The 20,994-nt window shown below is 33.1% G+C and overlaps 1 protein-coding gene across 1 annotated transcript; it reads left to right on the top strand.

Annotated features, from left to right (window-relative positions):
• The first annotated feature begins 4,641 nt into the window (after window positions 1-4,641).
• LOC133678005 (COBRA-like protein 4) lies at window positions 4,642-6,781 on the top strand. Its single transcript, XM_062100151.1, has 6 exons — window positions 4,642-4,711; window positions 4,807-4,886; window positions 5,283-5,739; window positions 5,835-5,988; window positions 6,111-6,370; window positions 6,486-6,781. Exons 1-6 carry the CDS (start codon window positions 4,642-4,644, stop codon window positions 6,779-6,781), a joined length of 1,317 nt encoding a protein of 438 aa, XP_061956135.1.
• The last annotated feature ends 14,213 nt before the right edge of the window (window positions 6,782-20,994 follow it).

Here is a 20,994-nt window from a genome sequence, read left to right as displayed (position 1 = left end):
GGCACTTTTAGACGAATGAATGTGGCGTTTCCAACCATTCTAGAGACTGTAACCACACCATTCAACTAAAAAACACCCCATCTACAATCCTATTTCCTTGAAATCAAATGTTTACTTCTCATATTCTCCATTAATCTCCACAACATCTTATCCCCGGTTAGCCATCACTGCATTTTCATATGCTACACTGATTGAGTTGATATTTTTAAATGAATGAATATGGAACTACACACCTCTAAATTAAATAAGAATGAATCCAATCAAAAGATATGCACCCTCTCTACCAAGTTCAAGTAATCTCAGGAAACGTTGATGTCGGAGTTGCTCCGGCGAAGCCAAAAAAAAAAACCACCCCAGTCAGGCTTGACTGAGACATCCATTTGTACACAACCATCTAAATTTTTCATGTGTTCACACTTAAAAATGCCTAGAGGGTTCTTTTTTAGGGTTTACAACCCTTCTTTTAAGATCAAAAGGCTAGAAACACTTCACCTTAGCCTTTAAGTTTGTTATAAAACCACATAAATCCAAAACCATTGATTCTATGGTAAAACCAACCCAGTTTTGGTTTGTTAGAACCCTAACAAACTTATCTAGAAGCTTTGAATCCATCTATAAAAAAAGAGGTAATCAGAGGGAGAAAATGGGAGGAAAAAGAGAGAAAAAGAAACTTTGATTAAGCCTAAAGTTATCTAATTCAATTCAGGTTTTGAGAGATTTAGTTTGTTTTTTTTAGTTTGGAAATAAAAAGAATGGAAAGAAACATTAGTCATTCATCTATATTTGAAGATTTCAAGTTTGGAAGGTATATCCCTACAAACTTTAAAAGTGAAGTCCATGATGTTTGTTGGATTGCTTTTACTTGTTTAATGCAATGTTCTTTAGTATATTGATGTGATGTTTATTGTCTTAATATGTTAAGTTGACATTTTGGTTTGTTTTGAAAGCTGCAGAATGTAGCAGCAAGGTGTTGGTATTTTCTGTTTAATGAAGGCATGGTTCCAAGTTCTAGAGTTATGGTTTAGTCCTTTGTAATGTCGAAAGGTTAATTTTGAAAGCCCAAATTGTTTAATCATGCCTTTTTTTTAGTTGGAAGTTTTGAGAATGAAGATTAATGCATTTTTTTATGTTTTTCTTGTATTGCTAGTTTCTTTTGTTATAGATATACTTGTCACGAATAATGTTTTAGAGGCGTAAAATGACCATTCTGGTTTGGATAATAGCTAGCCTTTTTTTGGTATTTTTTGAGTATCTAAGGCAGTGTTCTTTGTGTTCTTAGAAAGAAAATTGTCTTAGCTCTATGATTTAGACCATTTTTTATCCATTTAATTGCACATAACCCATTAAATAACTTGATTACCAAATAATCTAGGTTTAAAACATATCAATAACATAGATTAATGCATTTAGATTTTGGTTTTCTTATGCCTGCCCGAAATACTTCTTAATCAAATTGTAGCTTTTAAGTAATAATGGAGGTAAACTAGCACTTAATTATTGATCTATGTTTGATTACGCACAAAATCTTACCTTTTATTGCTTGATTGCATGTTGTTGGGTTCACATTTGAATGTTCTTCATCTTCTTTGTTTTTCATGTGTTTGATTCGTTTCGATAAAAAAAATTTAAGTTTTTTTTTGTTTTTCTTATGTTGGATTTGTTTTGGTCCTAAGACTTTGTTTTGGTTAGTTTTTTAGTCAACTCGATCGGTTCAACCCAGCCAGGTTAAACCAATTAAGTCAATCTGGTCGAGTCAAAACCGAGTCAGTCTCCAGGCCTTGTTTGATTTGTTGTTATTTTTGTTAAGATTTATTTGGTTTAAGGGTGTGTTTGGCCCTTTTGGCTTGTTTTGAGTAGGGTTTTTTTTTTTCAAATGTGATCTTACAAAAATATTTAAAAATATATAAAATAAAAAAAATTGCATTTGCATATGGTCAAGTTTTTCATAAATAAATAAAATCATATCTTGCTTTAAAACAATTCATGGTATGTTTTTATATGTTTTTAGCATGCATATTGAATTTAATAATCAGTTTATTTAATTCATGAGAATTTGGCTAATATTCCAAAAATATTTTAAGGTGTTTGGACTTTTATATTGTTTATTTCATTTTCATTTTAATTGTGTTATATTATTATTTACTATTTGACTGGAATTGTCAATATATAATCAATTAAAATATCTTACTTATAATTTTACGATCCAAGTTAATATTATATATTTCGTATCATGTCAAAAAAAAATTTTTGATAACCTTGTCTTGGCCAACTGTTCTAAATTTTGTTAACTTTAAGAGTAAAAGAGTATTTTTACACACGTGAAATATTATCCTACCATCAAACTAAGCCTCAAGAATCAAAAGGGAAAGGGTAAAATGATTATTTTACAATAACCCAAGACGCATTTCATTATGGATTGAACTACAATAAATGACCTACGGGTTTTAGAGTATTTATTAATTAGTTTATTAACCGATATCTAGTTGTGGCATGGATAAAAAAATTGAACTTAAAACAATAATATCTAGATTAACAAAAACTTTTTGATAATGTCATAAAACTTAGTATAATAGTTCAAATTTTAAAAATCTTGACTTTATTATTTGCTTAATAGATTAGATTTTAAATTAAATTATGTGAGAGCTTCCTGACGTAATCTTGTTCACTAAGTAGGTTCAAAGAACAAAAAACAACCTAATACTCACCTCATTTTAAATGATGAATTTTTTAAAAAATAAAAAAAAGATAAAAAAAAACAAAAAGGAATTAAAAACTCCATATTAAAAGATGAAATTAAAAAAAAAGGCTAAAAAAATTATTATATGATAAAAAATACAAAAAAAATTGATTTACCATCAACTTATTACTAATTGATAAAATTAAATAAAAACTTCATGTTAAAGAATGAAATTAAAAAATAAATAAAAAACACAAATCCCAAAAGAAATACAAATCTCATATTAAATTACGAAATAAAAAAAAAACAAAAGAAAAGATAAAAAAACTAAAAAAACCAAATGGCCAATTAAATAAAATCCAAATACATGTGCTCGAGGGAGGTCCATGCATGGTTTTGAAACCCGACCTAGCGAGTCGACTCAAGACCCGGCTGATTTGAGGCTGGAACTGGGCTGAGTTTAAAAAAATAAGAGAAGTCAAAAACCTGGCTGACCCGACGAGTTGACCCGGCAAGACCTGGTAAAAAACCGGGTTCCAATCCATTAACTATTTATTTTTTTAACTAAAATAATATCGTTTTAATTTCTAAAAAAATAGGGTTAACTTAGGTGACTCGAACCTTGACCCGGGTTTAAAATCTCTGGATCCATGTACCTAGTTGTTTTATTTATTTTTTTCTTATAATAAGGAGTGTGCTGGCCGTCGTTTTTTTTAAAAAAAATCATAAAGAAAAATATCGCTGCTCTTGTACCTATAAAATGATATATCATGCATATTGTTTTTTTTCATAAGGAAATATATTGCTGCTCCTAATGCTCTAACCCACGAGCTCACATGACAACCGACACGCATGAACCATTGAGTAAGAAAACGAATTTGTCAGCTAAACACGTGTCAAGCCCTCTTATTACGATCAACTGATAGCGGTGGATCCCAGCTCAAAAAACCTTTGGGTATTCAGCTCACAATGGAAGAGCTTTCAGGCCAAGTGGTGGATGTGAACATGGTTGTATCTTGTCGTGGCCCAGTTGACTCAATCTATTTAATATTCTTTTTCAATTTTTTTATGTCTGGATGGCTTTTCCTATTCGTAAAGGGATATTCCAAGCTTATTTCTCTCTACTTTCAAGTTGTACGGTTCATCAAGAATGATGACGTGACTTATCTCTAATAGTTATGAGAAACTATCTTTATAAATGGCGAAGCCACTGAGAGGGTTGAATTTCTCAATAGGCATTTTGTCAACGGGCAAGAGATCTTTCAATTGAAACAAAGGGACGCTTTAATATTAATATTCATTCATTATACACAAACGTGTGATATTTATATCTATGTGCGTGCGTGTGGAATCTGTGTTTATAGTAAACAAGGCTAAGCAGTTTGTTTAATAACTAGAAACTGGTGCGGAATGTTATTTATTGCAATAATATTTTTTTTGCTCTAGTTTTTTTTTTAATTTTTTTTTGTTTTAATATTAAAATGAATAGGAATCATTTAAGTTATCTTTAAATTCACCAAATCAATCAGTTCATATTATATTATTAAAATAATTATCTATCAAATATATTAAAATGCAATTAACTCTTCCATATAACTCTTTTAGAAACCATATTACCAATTTAATTGATATCTTCTGCCCATGAAAGAGAGATGTTCCCCCCTCATTGATGTCATTGATGGACACTTCTATTATTATATCTTCCAGTGCCCCGTACCCCGAATCAATAGTACCTAGCAGGATAAATTAGTGGCAGGATTACATCACATGACATTAGCATATGAAGCCATTCTTTAGTCATCTTGTTATTTCTTCTGCTCTGAAGGTGCTGTGAATCTAACAGGAGAATATTAAATGGAACTACCAAACAAAGAATATCACCTCCATATCTTTAATCCTACCTACTTACATAAATACCAGACTTTTTAATACAATTAGGCAAAACTAAGAGCGAGCGAAAGAGCATGGAACTTGATAAGCTTAAGTTCTCGATTGTCTTGACTATTTTTTGTGCCATGACAGTTTTATGTGCAGGTTACCCTTCTAGCTCTCAGAAATATACATTAGGCAAGTTTGATAAAATTCTGCTGAATATTTATTTCCCTCTTTATCTTGCCATGTTATTGCAGTGGCTTACGATCCATTGGATCCCAATGGGAGCATAAATATAAAGTGGGATATCCTGTCTTGGACTCCTGATGGCTATGTTGTGAGTGCCATCTCATTTTTCTTCATATATTTGTATTATGTGATGCTACGGCTAGTTTATCAGCATAAAGTAAGCACAATGCAAAGTACTCAATTATATTGTCATTCATTATTGTCTTGAACTTGTGAGAACTCTTATTCTATAGTTGCAGCTACCAAATAGAAAATTAGCAAACTAGAGCATTGTAGAGGGCTAGAATCTGCTGATGTTCTAACAGCATATATGCGAATTTATCAGTTACATTACTAGCTTGCCTCTTAGTTAGCAAGGGTACTCAGTTTGCATTGAAGAACTCGTAAAATTTGGTCAAAATTTAAACATGCAGTTTCCAACTGAAGAGAAGAGCATCGATTAGCTTATGTATTCTGATTTCACTGAAATTGAGATATTTTTTAGGCAGTTGTGTTGATGAATAACTTTCAAATGTATCGGCAAATAATGAGCCCAGGGTGGACCTTAGGCTGGACATGGGCTAAGAAAGAAGTGATTTGGTCAATGGTGGGAGCCCAAGCCACTGATCAAGGAGATTGTTCCAATTTCAAAGGCAACATTCCACACTGCTGTAAGAGAAATCCTACAGTTATTGACTTGCTCCCTGGAGTCCCTAAAACCCAACAGTATTCTGATTGCTGCAAGGGTGGTGTTTTGGCATCTTGGGGACAAGATCCTGCAGCCGCAGTTTCATCATTTCAGCTCAGTGTTGGTCTCTCTGGTACATCCAATACAACAGTTGCACTTCCCCAGAATTTCTTTTTGCTTGGTCCAGGACCAGGCTATACGTGCAGTGCAGCAACAATTGTTTCACCTTCAGTTTTCTTCTCAAGTGATGGGCAGCGAAAAACACAAGCAATGAGTGAGTTGGTCTTCCTCTTAAAATCTCCTCTGGCCAGTGTAGTTCCTGCGTAGAGAGTTCTGATTCTTTGATTATCTGTTTCTAAAATATTGCAGTGACCTGGACTGTGACATGCTCTTACTCGCAAATGCTTGTGTCTAAGAATCCCTCCTGTTGTGTTTCTTTGTCATCCTTTTACAACTCTAAGATCACTCCCTGTCCGTCCTGTTCTTGTGGGTGCCAGAATAATGAAAACGCTAGCTGTGTCATGTAAGAGGTCACACTCACTTGAGAAACAAGTTAAATGTATTTGACGCTGCATCGATTAGTGTGTTCGTTCTGTTAGATGTGTCTCTGTTCCTGATTCATGTATTTGAACTGCAAAATAACAGGAGCAAGTCCAGAATTTCAAGTGTTGTAGAAGCAAGTACATCAATGCTTGAGTGTACTTCACACATGTGCCCAATCCGGGTGCATTGGCATGTTAAGGCCAACTACAAGGAGTATTGGCGTGTGAAGATTACAGTCACCAATTTCAATTATCGGAAGAATTTCACACAGTGGACTCTTGTTGCTCAGCATCCAAACCTCAACAATGTAACCAGAGTTTATAGCTTTCTCTACAAGTCATTTATGCTCTTCAATACCATAAGTAAGTCCAAAGTCCAAGAAAACCCACCTTACATGGTTTCTTTTATTTGTGTATAGTTCTGATTCACTGGTAATGGTGCTTTCATTTCTTATGACACAAGCATTCCTCTATGCAGACGATACTGCCATGTTTTATGGGAACAAAAATAAAAATGACATGCTCCTGGAAGCTGGGCAAAATGGGAATGTTCAATCAGAGATTCTGCTTGGAAAGGACATGAGCAGATACACATTGGAGCATGGATGGGGTTTCCCTTCGAGAATTTACTTCAACGGTGATGAATGTATGATGCCTCCTCCTGATTCATATCCATTTCTACCCAACTCTGCTCCTTTCAGTCCAACAGCCTCCTCAACACCAGCCATTTTTCTAGTTCTCATCTTGCTAGCCCTTCGGTGTTCGTTGTTCTAGTAGATATTGAACCTAGCTGGATAGGATTAATTGGGAAGTTATTATGAAGACAAGGAGCCATCTTATCAATGTACCAACCTTTTGTCCTTTTTTTTTTAATTAAAATGTTGAAAATAAACCACTTGGTTTACAGAAAGATGAAGCATCGCTGGAAATCATATACATAAAGATCGACGTGTAGAAATCGCTGTAGTTTATTAAAATACGACTCGGGAGATTAATATATATGTGATTTACTTATGAACAGGTGCTCTCTCAGATTATGTATTCTAATGCATGGATGGAGAATACTGTCGGTAGATGGGTCCGTGGCTCGTTTATATTTGTATAAATTTTAATTCGCCTCCCGTGAGGTTATTAATTTATATTGTCTATTTCAATTTTACCTTGAGAGTTTGATTTCTATCAATAAGCTCCGACAAGTTTCATTGTAGATTCAATCTATTTCCCGCCGTCCATTTATATTAGTAATAGTAGCAGAAATCATCGTTCGTAATTTGACATATTTAAATGAATTAAAGACCGACAGTCTTCTCACATCCTTTCCACTTCTCACTTTCATAAAAAAAAAATAATAAAAAAAAAAACAGTGACCCCTCTCACGTGGATTTATATCTATCAGTAATGTTAGATTTCCTCTTTTAGTTCTATTTTACTCATCCATTTTTATATTTTTTTTAACTTATTTATGTTTTAAATTAATTTATTTAAAATAATTGTGGAATTTATAGTGTAATTGTATATTTAAGTGTTTTACAACTTTTCCTAGATAATTTTGTTGTATTAATGTATGATTTGTATTTTAGGGTTTGTTTAGGATTTGGGGGAAATGAATCTTATATGTTATCTGATGAAATTAAGTTTGATTTTGTAAATTATGTGTGTTATAATTGAAGAAATGATGGATAATTTAATGGTATCAATTATATTTTGTCAATTTTATGGTTAAGTTAAAAATTTAGAGAAAATTTATTTTTGTGTATTTAATAATAATTCAAAGATATTAATTTAGGTTGACTAAGTTGAATTGAATAAATGATGGATAACCCATTGGATGCCAATTATGTTTTGTCAATTTTATTGTTTAGTTCAAATTTTGATGCAAAATTGAATTTGTGTGAAATTGATACCACTTAAGGTTTTCTTTGTTTCAATATATGAAGTGTTTGATAGTTATTGGATTGTGAATTTATTTTTTTTAAAAAAAATTATCTTCAAAGAGTTGAGAGTTTCATTAATTTTGTACTTTTTAATTCAAAGAATATTAGTGAAAGTGAATTTAGATGTCCATGCGCTAAGTGCAAAAATAAAAAGTTTCACTATAAAGATGTTGTGAAGATGCATCAACTTAAAAAATGATTCATCGAGAAATACTTAAATTAGTTAATACACGGAGAACTCTATGTTCCTTACAAATTAAACTATATTAGAAAGGATGGTTGGCTCAACTTCTAACTTTAGCAACATATGGGTTTGTGGATGATAATATTAATCCTTATAAGAGTATGGTAATTGATGCAATGAGAATAAATCAAGATTATTTATATAAGATTCACATAACATCCTTGTAGATTAAGAACCTAATATAGATGCAGCTAGGTTCTTTAAATTTTTAAAAGATTCTAATGAACCATTATAGAATGGATGCACTACTCATAATAAATAGTCGATTATTGCACAAGTATTTACCATCAAGTCAGATTATGGGTTAAGAGAGGCCGATTATGATCAGATCCTTGAATGGAAAAAAAAACATGTTATCTAAAGGGAATAGGTTGAAAGATGAGTTATATGCTGCAAAATCCATGATGAAGTCTCTTGGCCTAGGATATCAAAAAAATTGATATATGTCCAAACTTTTGTATTTTATACTATAATGAATGTACAAATTTTATGCAACACAAAACTTTTCAACATGCTTGGTATAAATCTAATAGCGGTAGAGAAAAGACACTTATTGCATACAAGAAATTAAGATACTTTTCAATCACTTCTAGATTGCAAAGGTTATTTATGTCTACAAAGACTGCTAAGTACATAACATGGCATGATACCATTTACATGATGAGATGGATGGAGTCACAGTGCACCTTTTTTAATGATGAAGCTTAGAAGTGGTTCAATAGGGTGACATTATGTGTTTTTAATAGAATTGTAAAACATACATCTTGGGTTGTGTAATGACGGATTTAACCCATTTAGGTTCCTTGACACACTTTATTCTTGTTGGTTAATCATACTAACGGTTTACAACTTACCCCTATGGATATGTATGAAGCTGGAATTCATGTTCTTATCTATGATCATACCAGATCCTTATAATCCGGTAGGAATATAAATGTTTGTCTTTAACTGTTGATTAATGAGTTAAATTAGTTATGGTTAGTCGAGGCTTTGACATATAACATTTCAAGAAAACAAAATTTTCTCTTAAAGACAACATTGATGTGGACTATAAATGATTTTTCTGCATATATAATGGTTTTGGGTTGGATTACACATAGGAAATTAGTTTGCCTATATTGCATGTAAATTAATAAGACCTTTACCTTAATAAATAATGGTAATACTTCTTCTTCTTTTTTTATTACCACCAGAGGTTATTGCCAAGTCATCATTGATTTAGAAATAACATAAATGATTTCTTGAAAAGTAAAGTCGAAAGGGATGTTACATCGTTTGTATTGTTGGGTGAAAAACTATATGATGAAGTTGTGAAATATAAGGGCATTGTATTTGGTTTTCATTATAGGAAGTAAAAGTTTCCTGGTTTTGGTGTGACTCATAATTGGGTAAAGTAGAGTATTTTTTAGGAGCTTACTTATTAGAAGACTAATGTTATCTATCATAATTTGGATGTTATACATATCAAGAAAAATATGTTTGATAAAATCTTTAACATGATCATGGATGTGAAAGGGAAAACAAATGACAATGTAAAAGTTATAAAGGATCTAGCTTTGCATTGTGACCATGGGAATATGGATTTGATTAATGATGGGTTTCATGTTGCAAATCTCAAAACCAACTTCGTTGTAGACAAAGATGCACAACTTTTAGTCTATGAATGACTTAAGAGTTTGTGATTTCCTGATGAATATATTTCAAACATAGCTAGATTTAAGAATTTAGAGGGATACAAATTATATGAAATAAAAAATCATTACAACCATGAGTTTATGCAAATACTCATTCCAATTATTTATAGGGGTTTATTGCAAAAAATAATATGGGATGCACTTATAAATATTAGTCATTTTTTTAGATATAATTGTTCGAATAAGTTGCATACCCAAAACAAGAAGCAACTTGGAATGAACATTAAATGATCTTTCCCTCCTCCTTTCTCGACTCAGTGGAGCATCTGCTTATATATTTGTTATATAAGGCAAAAGTTAGAGGTCCTATGCAGTATAAAGAGGTTTATCCATTCAAAAGGTTAGGGATATCCTAAATAATTAGATCTTTTTTTTTCAACATTTAGTTATTCATCTCTAATTACTTGAATGCAAATACTTTTTCAACCGAAAGAAAAATTTTAGAAACAAAGTGCATGTTGATGCTTCGATATGCAAGACTTATATTATTAAAGAGATTTAATATTTACCTCATATCATTTTAAGTCTCACTTGAGAACAAGAATCAATTGCATACCTAGAAATGATGATTGTGGTGAACTATCTTCAAGTGAGAATTTGTAAATATATTATTATCTCGGATGACCATTATTAAAGAAACCAATAGGAAAAATATATTTGACAGACATCAAATCCAAACAAGCATATAATTATATGTTATTTAACTATGATGAATTGAAAACATTGGTTTAGTATGTCAATTTTACAAATATATAGTTTTAAACCATTTTCTCATATAAACTAAATTTAGTAACTTCCTTATAGGCAACATTATCAATTATTATATCCCAAAACCCAAATGTTAGTGAAGCTCAAATTCTCTAATTACAAGATGAACAATTTTCAATATGGTTTAAAAAATATGCAAGTGTTTAATAGTTCATAACTATGGTAGATTTATTTAAATGCCTTATTCAAGTCTATATAATCCACACACCCTGATCCTACCATCCTATTTAGGAACTACAAATATATTAGCCACTCATTGAGGATAGTGGGCCACATCCAGGAATCCTGCATTCCATTGTTTTTGTATTTCCACCTTCAACTTAAGCAGTGTACCTAGACTCATTCCTATGGTCTTCTATTTAATTGGCTTACTTTCTTCCACCAAGAGAATCATATGTACCATTATATCATTATTCAAACTAGACATATCAGCATAAGTTCATGCAAAAACATCAGCATATTCATGTAATAAAGAGATTAGGTCATCTCTTTCCTCAGCATAATAAAGGTACCAATCTTTAATTCTTTTTTTTTCTTGTTCAGTACCTAATTTTTTTACTTCTAGCTCTTTACTAGTGAGTTTCCAATTTTTCTCAAAATTTCCATCAACCTAGTAAAATTGCAATTATATTATCAAAGTTTGGCCAATTATTCTTATTGCACTGAGTTCATGAATTGATGGAACTTTTAGGGTTTCTAAAATTGTAAGGTGTGCTCGTGTAAGTATGTTATTTGCATGGAAGATAAAAGAAAATAGAGAAACATTGTGGATATAAGAATATGCATGATCTTATTAAAATAAAAAAGCTCATTTGACAAAGAAGATCATGTGGTATTGTAAGCCAAATTGCCATCAAGAATAAAAGCAGGCCGAAACAACATAACACAATAAAACATCCGTAAAGAGGTAAAACATCAAAACAAGACAAAACACTTTAGTAGATATGGTCATATAGGAATAATTACTTTTTTAACATAATAGGAGCAGGCTCTATCTTCCAATTCTGCTATGCTTCTCCCTCAGCCAGCATCTTTATAAAGGCTTTTATAAGGATGTCATAGACGGTGTGCAGAGACAGCTATGATAGCATCGCATCTTCTACTTTGACCTTCATTTTCTCAATATATTCCTTATCTTGATAATCCAAAGCACTAATGTGGAGGTCTGCCACACTAGATATGATCGATCACCTCTATAGTAAAGGAAAAAACACTGGCTTAAAAGTATAAACTGATTAGATTTGGGCAATCCAATTACTTCACGACTAATATAATCAATAAAATATAGACTAAGACCGTTGGAATGTCAAAGGAATAAACAACCCTCTGAAGCAACATGAGGTTGTAAGCCCCGTGAAGAAACATCATATTGATGTATATGGTCTTCTAAAAACTAAGCTTTTATCTTCCAAGCTTTGTCATATGTATAAATTTTAGATGAAACAATACAAACTTCTTTCTAATGTAGATGTTGCTTGTAATGCAAGAATTATTGTTTTGTGGAATCCCAATATTGTTAATGTTGATCTTATTTCCATATTTGACCAAGGTCTCTATGCTGTCATCACCTGCCTGGTGAATCATTATAATTTTACAACTATATTTATATGTGGCTTCAACATAGTTATCACGAGAAGGGATTTATGGGATGATTTAAGGAGGTGGAGTCCTGCTTCTTCATGGATGATCCTGGAGATTTCAACTTCATCCTCTCCTAGGAAGATAAACATAATGGTGACTCTATTTTCAATTATGAAGTTTTTTATTTTAGAAAATGTTGTGCTGACCTTGGGCTTGCTGACTTAAACTACTCAAGATGTCACTTCACTTGGTTAAATGGTATTGTATGGAGTAAATTGGATAGGGTTATGCTGAATTCTATTTGGTCTAACCTGTCTTTACAGGCTCATGTTCATTTCTCCAATCTTAGTTCTTTTTCATATCATTTTATGGCTTTAATACAGATAGGTCCTCAACATTTTTATAATGCAAGAAGTTTCAAATTCTTTAACATGTGGGCTGATCATCTCAGGTTCTTGGAGCTTCTTTACAATAATTAGACAGCAGATATCTCTGGATCATGTATGTATATCATTTATTGAAGGCTAAAGCTTTTGAAGAGGCCTCTAAAGGAACTCAATAAGCTTTACTTCAGTCACATTTATAAGAGAGTTGCTAGAGTTGAAAATGAATTGGATTGTCACCAAACCATTCTGCAAAATGACAAAAATAATTCTCAACTCATAATGCAGGATAAATAGCTTAGGCTCAATCTAATTAATCTCAAATCAATTGAAAAGATTTTTTTTTTTGTCAGAAGCTCAAAACTACTTTCTTTAATAAAGGTGATAAGGCATTAGGTTCTTCTATTTATTGATGAGTCAAAAACATAGGATGAATCACATTCCAGCTATTCAATGTTCGGATGGTGTGCTTACTGATTTTTTGGATGAAGTAGGTGTGCAGTTTTTATAAGATACTACCAAGAGTTGCTTGGGACTTTTAGGCATACTATCCTGATTGATGTTGTGGTGGCTCACAGTGGTCCTTGCCTCGATGACAATACCTATGATCTCCTTTTTGCCCTAATGTCCAATGATGTTGTTAAAGAAGCACTCTTCAGTATTGGCAATGAAAAGGCCCCTGGTCCTAACGACTACTCTTTTTTGTTCTTCAAGAAGTTTTGGAATGTTGTTGGGAATGACTTATGTGCTACTATTAAAGATTTCTTTATCTTAGGGGAACTTTTAAAGCAAGTTAATCACTCAATCATAGCTTTAGTGCCTAAATCTTCCAATGTTACTTTAGCTGCAGATTTCAGACTTATATCCTACTGTAATGTCATATATAAAGTCATTTCCAAGCTCCTAGCAGGTCGTCTAGTTAATGTGCTCTAGTATTGTTGCGATGTCGTGGTCGCACAAATTAATTACCCTAGCTTAAAACACAACACACAAGATAGTATAGAGCAAGCAAGGGGTCGATCCTATGAGGAAAGTTCAAGACAGATTTTTATACTAGATGATATGCAATTTGCGGGGATTTAGATGTTATCTAGGTTAAAGCAAAAGAAAACAGAAAACTATCAAGCAAAATTAAATAAAATAAGAAATTATCAAAGAACAAACCTTGATCACAAGTAAACATCCACCTACAGAAATCAAAACTAATCATGGAAATGAGACATCGATTTATATTCTGAATATTTATCTCTTCTTAATATTGGTTAACTAATGGATCCGTCGTATAACTAACCCTAGCCATCAAACAATCGCAGTGTCTGCACTAGTAATTTAATTCAATGGCAGCCTTAAGAACTAGATAAATTGATTAATCAAGAAAACATAATTGTCTGTAATCCATGTTTGATTTGATTGAATGTTCTCCCTAAGATCAATAGCACAGATCCGTCACAATTATTAAACTCAGTTGCTTCACAAGTTCATATACCACAATTTCAGTTTTGATATCAAACTAAGCAATAGATTGTCTACAATAATAACTTAGAGTTCGCTCTGGCAATTAAAATAAAAAATCATAGGAAAAATAACCATAGGAGAACAAACATATTCATCATATAAACTGAAAAGAAAAGGTAAAATAGATCTCATGGTTCTTGAAATTCAAAGGTTTCCGTGTCCTTGCAACCAAGAAAAAGAGTTTAGCCTTGCATGTTTGTTAAACAACTAATCAAAAAGAAGAAGGAATGCATGATTTCTAGGTTTCTTAGAGGAAAGGGGCATTTTTCTCTTCTTGGCTGGCTACCCACCTTCTCTTCTTTCATTCTTTTTATATCCTAGGAAATCCTAGTTTCTATTTTAGAAAATAGTCCTCCCTTAAGTAGTCAGTTTACATTTAAGTACTTCAATAACTATCTTTCTAAAAAAAGAGAAATAGTCTTGCATGAAATCTTCAAGCTTTGACTTAGAGGAGCTAAATTACTGAAATAAAAACTTGGATGATGGTTTAGATGCTTCAGAACATAATTTGAACTCGTTTCTTCACGAAACCTGTTTGCTGGCAAAATTCAGTTGTCATCTTTGAAAAATCATATCTCCCTCATATGACATCATTTTTGGCTGACATATGGAGCATTGATAGGTCTTTGAGTCAGGAATCCAAAACAATTATGTTTGCATTAATTGTACTTTTGTAGCTCTAAATATTTAAGTTGGAATGGCTGAAGGTTTACACTGACAGATTGCGAGATTTGACTTTGAAGGTTGCGATTTCCATGCTCTTCCTTATTTTATTTTCTTGCCTTAGATGTCCAGAAAGGTATGGATGTTCGCTTTTTAATTCCACTAGAATCATTTCATTTCAACCTCTAGAGATCACGCTCTACACAAAACATCGACTGAAGGTCAAATTTGTCAATTACCTCCAATTTACTCCTTTTTGCATCTTTCATTCAAAAGTGCTTTCAAAACATAAAACAAAGAATATCAAGGTATTTTATATATAAAACATAGGCAAAACACTAGTTAAATGTCGGTGAAACTATCAAATAATATGGTTGCATCAAGTATATCATTAGCCCTGCTCAGTATGCCTTCCTAGGAGGAAAAAATATGGATAACAACATAAATCTCCTAAAAGAGCTCCTACGGTATTATGGTAAAAAACAAGCCTCTCCTAGATGCCTCATCAAGATTGACTGCATTAGGCATTATGCTAACAACTTTTGATTCTGTTTAATGGCCTTTTATTAGGCATCTGTTTCTACTGTTAGGCTTCCCAGCTCGTTTTGTTCACTTAATCATGAAGTGTGTTGAGACTTCATCCTATTTAGTGATTGTTAATGGTAACTTATTTGGTATCTTTGAAGGCAAATGTGGTGTAAGGCAAGGTGATCCCTTATCACCTTATTTATTACTATGTGTATGGAATATTTCTCTCGGATGCTTCACGTGGCCTCTCAAAAGGCTAATTTCACTTCCATCCAAAGTGTAGCTCCCTTGGTATAAGCCACTTAGCTTTTGCAGATGATATCCTTCTGCTTTGCCAATGTGATTTACCCTCAATGAATATCTTATTTTAGCATCTTCTAGTTTTTGAGAGGATATCAGGGTTGATTATTAATGTTAATAAATCTTCCATTTTCTTTGATGGAGTTGGAGAGGCTGCCAAGCATGATATCCTATATCATACAGGTTTTTATAAAGGTAGTTTTCATTTCAAGTATCTTGGGTTGCCATTAGGTCCTCACAGGCTGCTTGCTAGCCAATACTATCCTCTTCTACATAAGTTGGAGGCTTGTATACAGAGTTGGATAGGGAAGTACATGTTTTATGCTGGCAGGCTTGAGCTAATTCGTGTTGTTTTGTGTGCGTTGATTCAGTTTTGGATAAGTATCTTCCTCATGCCTTCACTAGTTCTCAATCATATCTCCTCCTTATATAGAACTTTCATGTGGAGTAGGAACCTTATAAGTAATAAATTAGCGCTCGTTGCTTGAAAAAATATATGTTTGTCTAAATACGAAGGGGGTTTGGGTCATCTTGATATTAAAGCCAGAAACAAAAGCTTAATTGTCAAAGCACTTGTGGAATATCCATCTTAAAACTAACTCTCTTTGGAATCGATAAGTTCACCATTACTACTTACCTCGTCACACATTATGGACTTCTGAGCTCTAGAAAACTTCTTCTTTCCTCTATAAGTCTATTTTTCTCCTGAAAGTTAGCTAGTTTGTGATTGTGGTGGCACTATTGAAGTAGTTAACATGCTTCAATGCTGACAGAATAATTTGGGATCTTTCTCTGCTAATGCTCATGAACATTTCAGATTCAAGAGTGTCCCTTTTTAATGGTGTAATATAATTTGGGAGCAATGGTTAATACCCCGTCACAACTCCATCCTATGGTTAGCTGTGTTTGGAAAGTTGAAAACAAAAAACAAACTAAGGCCTACTTCGTCTGACAACATTTGTTCTCTTTGTAGGCAACATGATGAAACTCACAACCTCCTTTTCTTTACTTGTGATTGGGCTTCCCTTTTCTAGAGGAAAGTTAAGTCCTAGTTGCAGATCAATAGGAGTATGACTACTCTGAATAATGCACTCTAAGGTCTTAATGCTAACAAAAAAGGGTTGTAGTCAAGAATGCACAAAGTTTCTTTAGCCTTGGTTGTGTATCTGATCTGGGGAGAACAGAACAGAAGAGTGTTTGATAATACTGTTAAATATGTTAATTATTTACTACACAAGTTTCAGATTCTCTTCTACACAGTTTTGTACTTCCATGAATCTAATCCCTTAGCTTATAGTGTTTCAGGCTAAGCTCTGAAATGTCATCACATGAGATTTGGTTATCCGTATTCTGACCTCTTTGAAAGCTTACTGTCTTCCTCTTTTCTACTTCTGTGTTTCTTGTTGCTTCTAGGTGTGATGTTTCTCTATTTGTCTAGGATGTCTGCAACTTCATCTATTTCTGATTCCTGCTCTTTTACTAGGGTTCTAGGAATGGCTGGGAGAGTCTCTTCTGATTGTCTATTATTTTTCTTCTGGATTATTTGTCGCATGGCTTGCTGTCATTCTTGTTGTTTTATGTTGATGGGTGTTTCTTCCAGCGCCAACTCCTCTATTTGCTGGATGCTTTGTGATTGTGCATCAAAAGTATCATTAAGTCTCTTATTTTACATATGTATTTATTATTTTTATTTGGGTTTTTTATAATAATTGATGTGCTTTTTAGTAATGAAGTTTCTTTTAATGTCTCGATAGGTTTTTGGAGCTTAAATGAATTATTTCAGAAAATTCAACGTCGGAATTCGGAACAAAGAATTGAAGAGAAATTTAGTTGAAGATTGAAGCAAATCTTGGTTCAAATAAGTACTCCAAATTTTCCCCAAAAATCAATTCTAGTCCAATTCTAGAAAAGAATATCATATGATCTATTTCAAGCCCAAACATGCCTTATGTTGTGTGCAAACTTCAACCATCAAACACTCAAGGTTTCAATGTCAATCTTAGCCCAAATAATAGGTACATTTGTATCCTTATTTGATGCTTAAATTCAGCCCCAAATCAGCCCCAAATCACCCTCCAAATCAGCCCAAACACAATCCATGATCCTACATGTCCACACAATAAATAACATTTGATTTATTTGGGTAATTCATTGATCCAAGAGGGCAAGCACATGGATGGAAAGCTGGAGGGGACATTGTGACATTATTTTGGGTCAAAAGAAGAAAGAGACAACTCATAAAGGAGGAAGAAAAACGTGCACCAAAGTGTTCTCCAAGCTGGCCTGGTTTGATTTTCCAGAACACCTTTCGGTGTTTTGTCCATAACTTTTGACTCAGATGTCCAAATGAGCTGTTCTTTAATGATCTGGAAAGCTAATAGAATGGACTATAAATATATCTCTAATAGCCATCTCTAGAGGAGGCTTCTAAAAGGGTCGAATTGCTGTCCAAAGTTAGAGTCAGATTTGTGTCCGAATTTTTACTGAAATTGTGTTGTGTTCTTTATAGATTTCGGTTCTTTAGCTTGTAAAACTCATTATTTCAGTTTGATTCAAGTCATTTTATGTTTATTAAAGTGTTATTATATATAATCATGGTTGGCTAATCTTCTTCTTGGATCCAAATCAAGGATGATTGTGGTTGAGGTGAGTTCTTTAAGATATGAATGAATCTTAATGTCTATCTTTTCATTTTCTTCATGAATGTTTATTATTGCAAAGAAATTTTAGAAATCATTTAGGTAATGTTATAATCTTGAATTTTTATGCACAAACCTTAGTTTTGGTATAGAGATTGCTTGATTCAATGTCTTACTTAATATGAAAATACTTGTTTATTCTTAAGTAATAATCAATCTTCATCTTTTTAAACTTCATTGTAATATCTTCCGATCTAATATCACCATCGTTGATATTAGGTTGAGTTATCTTATATATGTTGAAGGAATCACCAATACATCACCATTAAAATTGATTTGGACCAAGACTTACTTTTTCTTGTCATTTAAAATCTATTTACACTTTTTCATCTTTGAAAACAAATCCATCAATCATTTTCAACCAAGTTATTGTTAATTTAATTTCTCTTGAGTTTTGTTTTGTTACCTAGCTTAATTTCCAGATCTAGCTCTCTGTGGATATGACCTCGATCTTACCGAGTTAATTGCTACATCGCACACTCGTGCACTTGCGAGTTAAAACAAGCCGAACATAAAAAGCGGTCAAGCAATTTTGGCGCCGTTGCCGGGGAGCTAGCAAGCAAAGGTAACAAATTTCTATTTGATTATTGGAAAACAAAAAAAAATACATAAAAATAAAAAATCAAATGGCTGGTTTTACCGCCTAAAAAAAAAAATGACCTCAACTTTTCGGATATTGGATTGTGGACTGGACTATTAATTGTTGGATTTTGGTTGGTTCAACCATTTTTCTTTTATTGTCTATTCTAATTAGTTTATAATATTTATTGTTTATATTATAAGGCTGGTTTTACCGCCTCTTGTTTATTTTATTTTATTTTGTTGTTTATTGTTGTTATTTTTCTTATATTTATTGTTTGAAGTGCTTGGCCGGTATTACCGCCTTTTATTCATGCTTGTTATAATTATCTTTTAATGTTTATTGTTGTTAATATTCCTTATTAGTTAGAGAGTGAATTTCTTAATTTGTTGTATTTTTATTTTTGAGCTATTACTTTATCTTTTACGTTTCATTTACTTTTATTTGCAATCTTTTTTTTTTTTTCTTTTTCTTTTCCTTTCCTTTCGTATTCATATAATTGTTATATTATTGTTTTTTTATCATGGCTAATGTTGAAGATGTAGAGGGTGAAGGGAGTGTTCAAGGTAATGGACCTCCACAATTCAATGATCAACCTAATTTTCGAACTCTTAGAGAGTATCTTCACCCGGCTAGACAAAGTACACCTTCGTGTATTATCTTACCTCTTAACCAACAAGCTTTCAATTTGAAACCGGGCATGATTCAACTTCTTCCCACATTTCACGGTATGGATTCTGAAAATCCATACATACACATTAAGGACTTTGAAGAGGTATGTAATACTTTTATTGATAGAACATGCACCGAGGAAACCATTCGGCTTAAATTGTTCCCATTCTCTCTAAAGGATAAAGCCAAGCTTTGGCTAAACTCCTTGCGTCCTAGGTCTATAGGTACATGGAGAGAAATGCAAGCTGAATTTTTGAAAAAATACTTCCCCACTCATAGGACGGCAGCCTTACAACGTCAAATGATGAATTTTTCTTGTAGTCCAAATGAGTCATTTCACCAAGCTTGGGAAAGGTTCAAAGACTTGTTAAATGCATGCCCCCACCATGGTTTTGAGATGTGGAGGTTAGTGAGTTTCTTCTACGACTCTCTTACCGCAGATTTTAAAAAGCTAGTGTCAACCATGTGTAATGGTGAGTTTTATGATAAAGAACCAAGTGAAGCCTTTGATTTCTTTGATCAATTGGCTGAAAACACAAAGCAATGGGAGACTTCTCTCCCACTTCATGTCGAGTCTAGAAACACCATTTCTCATTCAAGTGGGAAGTTCCAATTGAAAGAGACTGATGACCTCAATGCTAGATTAACCTCATTGGCTAGGAAAGTAGAGTCTCTTGAGATTAAAAAAGTGCATGTCATGAGTGAACAACAAGAGGAAAGTTGTGTTGTTTGTGAGAGCAAAGGGCATAAGACAACTGAGTGTCCTACCATTCCAGCCTTCAAGGAAGTGCTATATGGCCAAACTTCTGATTCAAGTAATGTTAGAAAGCCATTTTCAAACCAAGTAGGCAATCCCTACTCTGAGACCTACAATCCTGGATGGAGGAACCATCCAAATTTTGGATGGAGAAATGAGGGCCCTTCAGTACCTCAAACATTTCAACCTCCACCCCAACCATTTCATGCTCCCACACATAACACATACCAACCACCTCATAAGAGATCCCTAGAGGATACTCTTCAACAATTCATGCAAACACAAGGAGGAATCAACAACCAAGCTTATAAATTTCAAGACCAGACCAATAGGACCTTAGATGACATTCGAAGTCAACTAACCAAGTTGACTCAATCACTAAGCATTCAAGAGAAGGGAAAGATCCCAGCTCAACCAATGCCAAATCCTAGAGGTCAGGTACACATGAGTGAATCCTCATCTAGTGAACCTTCAAACCATGAACAAGTCCAAGCCATCACTACCCTTAGAAGTGGAAAGATTATTGACAAAGCTATAGGTTTTGGGATTCCTAGAAGTATTGTGGAGGAGGAATCTAGGCAAAGTGAAGAGGAAATCAAAACACAAGTGACAAATGAGAGCTTGAGTGACAAAGAAGGTGAGATAAATGAGAAAGAGATGAGTGAGAAA

This window comes from Populus nigra, chromosome 18 (genome assembly GCF_951802175.1).
Source record: "Populus nigra chromosome 18, ddPopNigr1.1, whole genome shotgun sequence".
NCBI lineage: Eukaryota > Viridiplantae > Streptophyta > Magnoliopsida > Malpighiales > Salicaceae > Populus > Populus nigra.
Note: the sequence above shows the minus strand (reverse complement) of the source record. Positions and strands in the feature narration are given on the sequence as shown.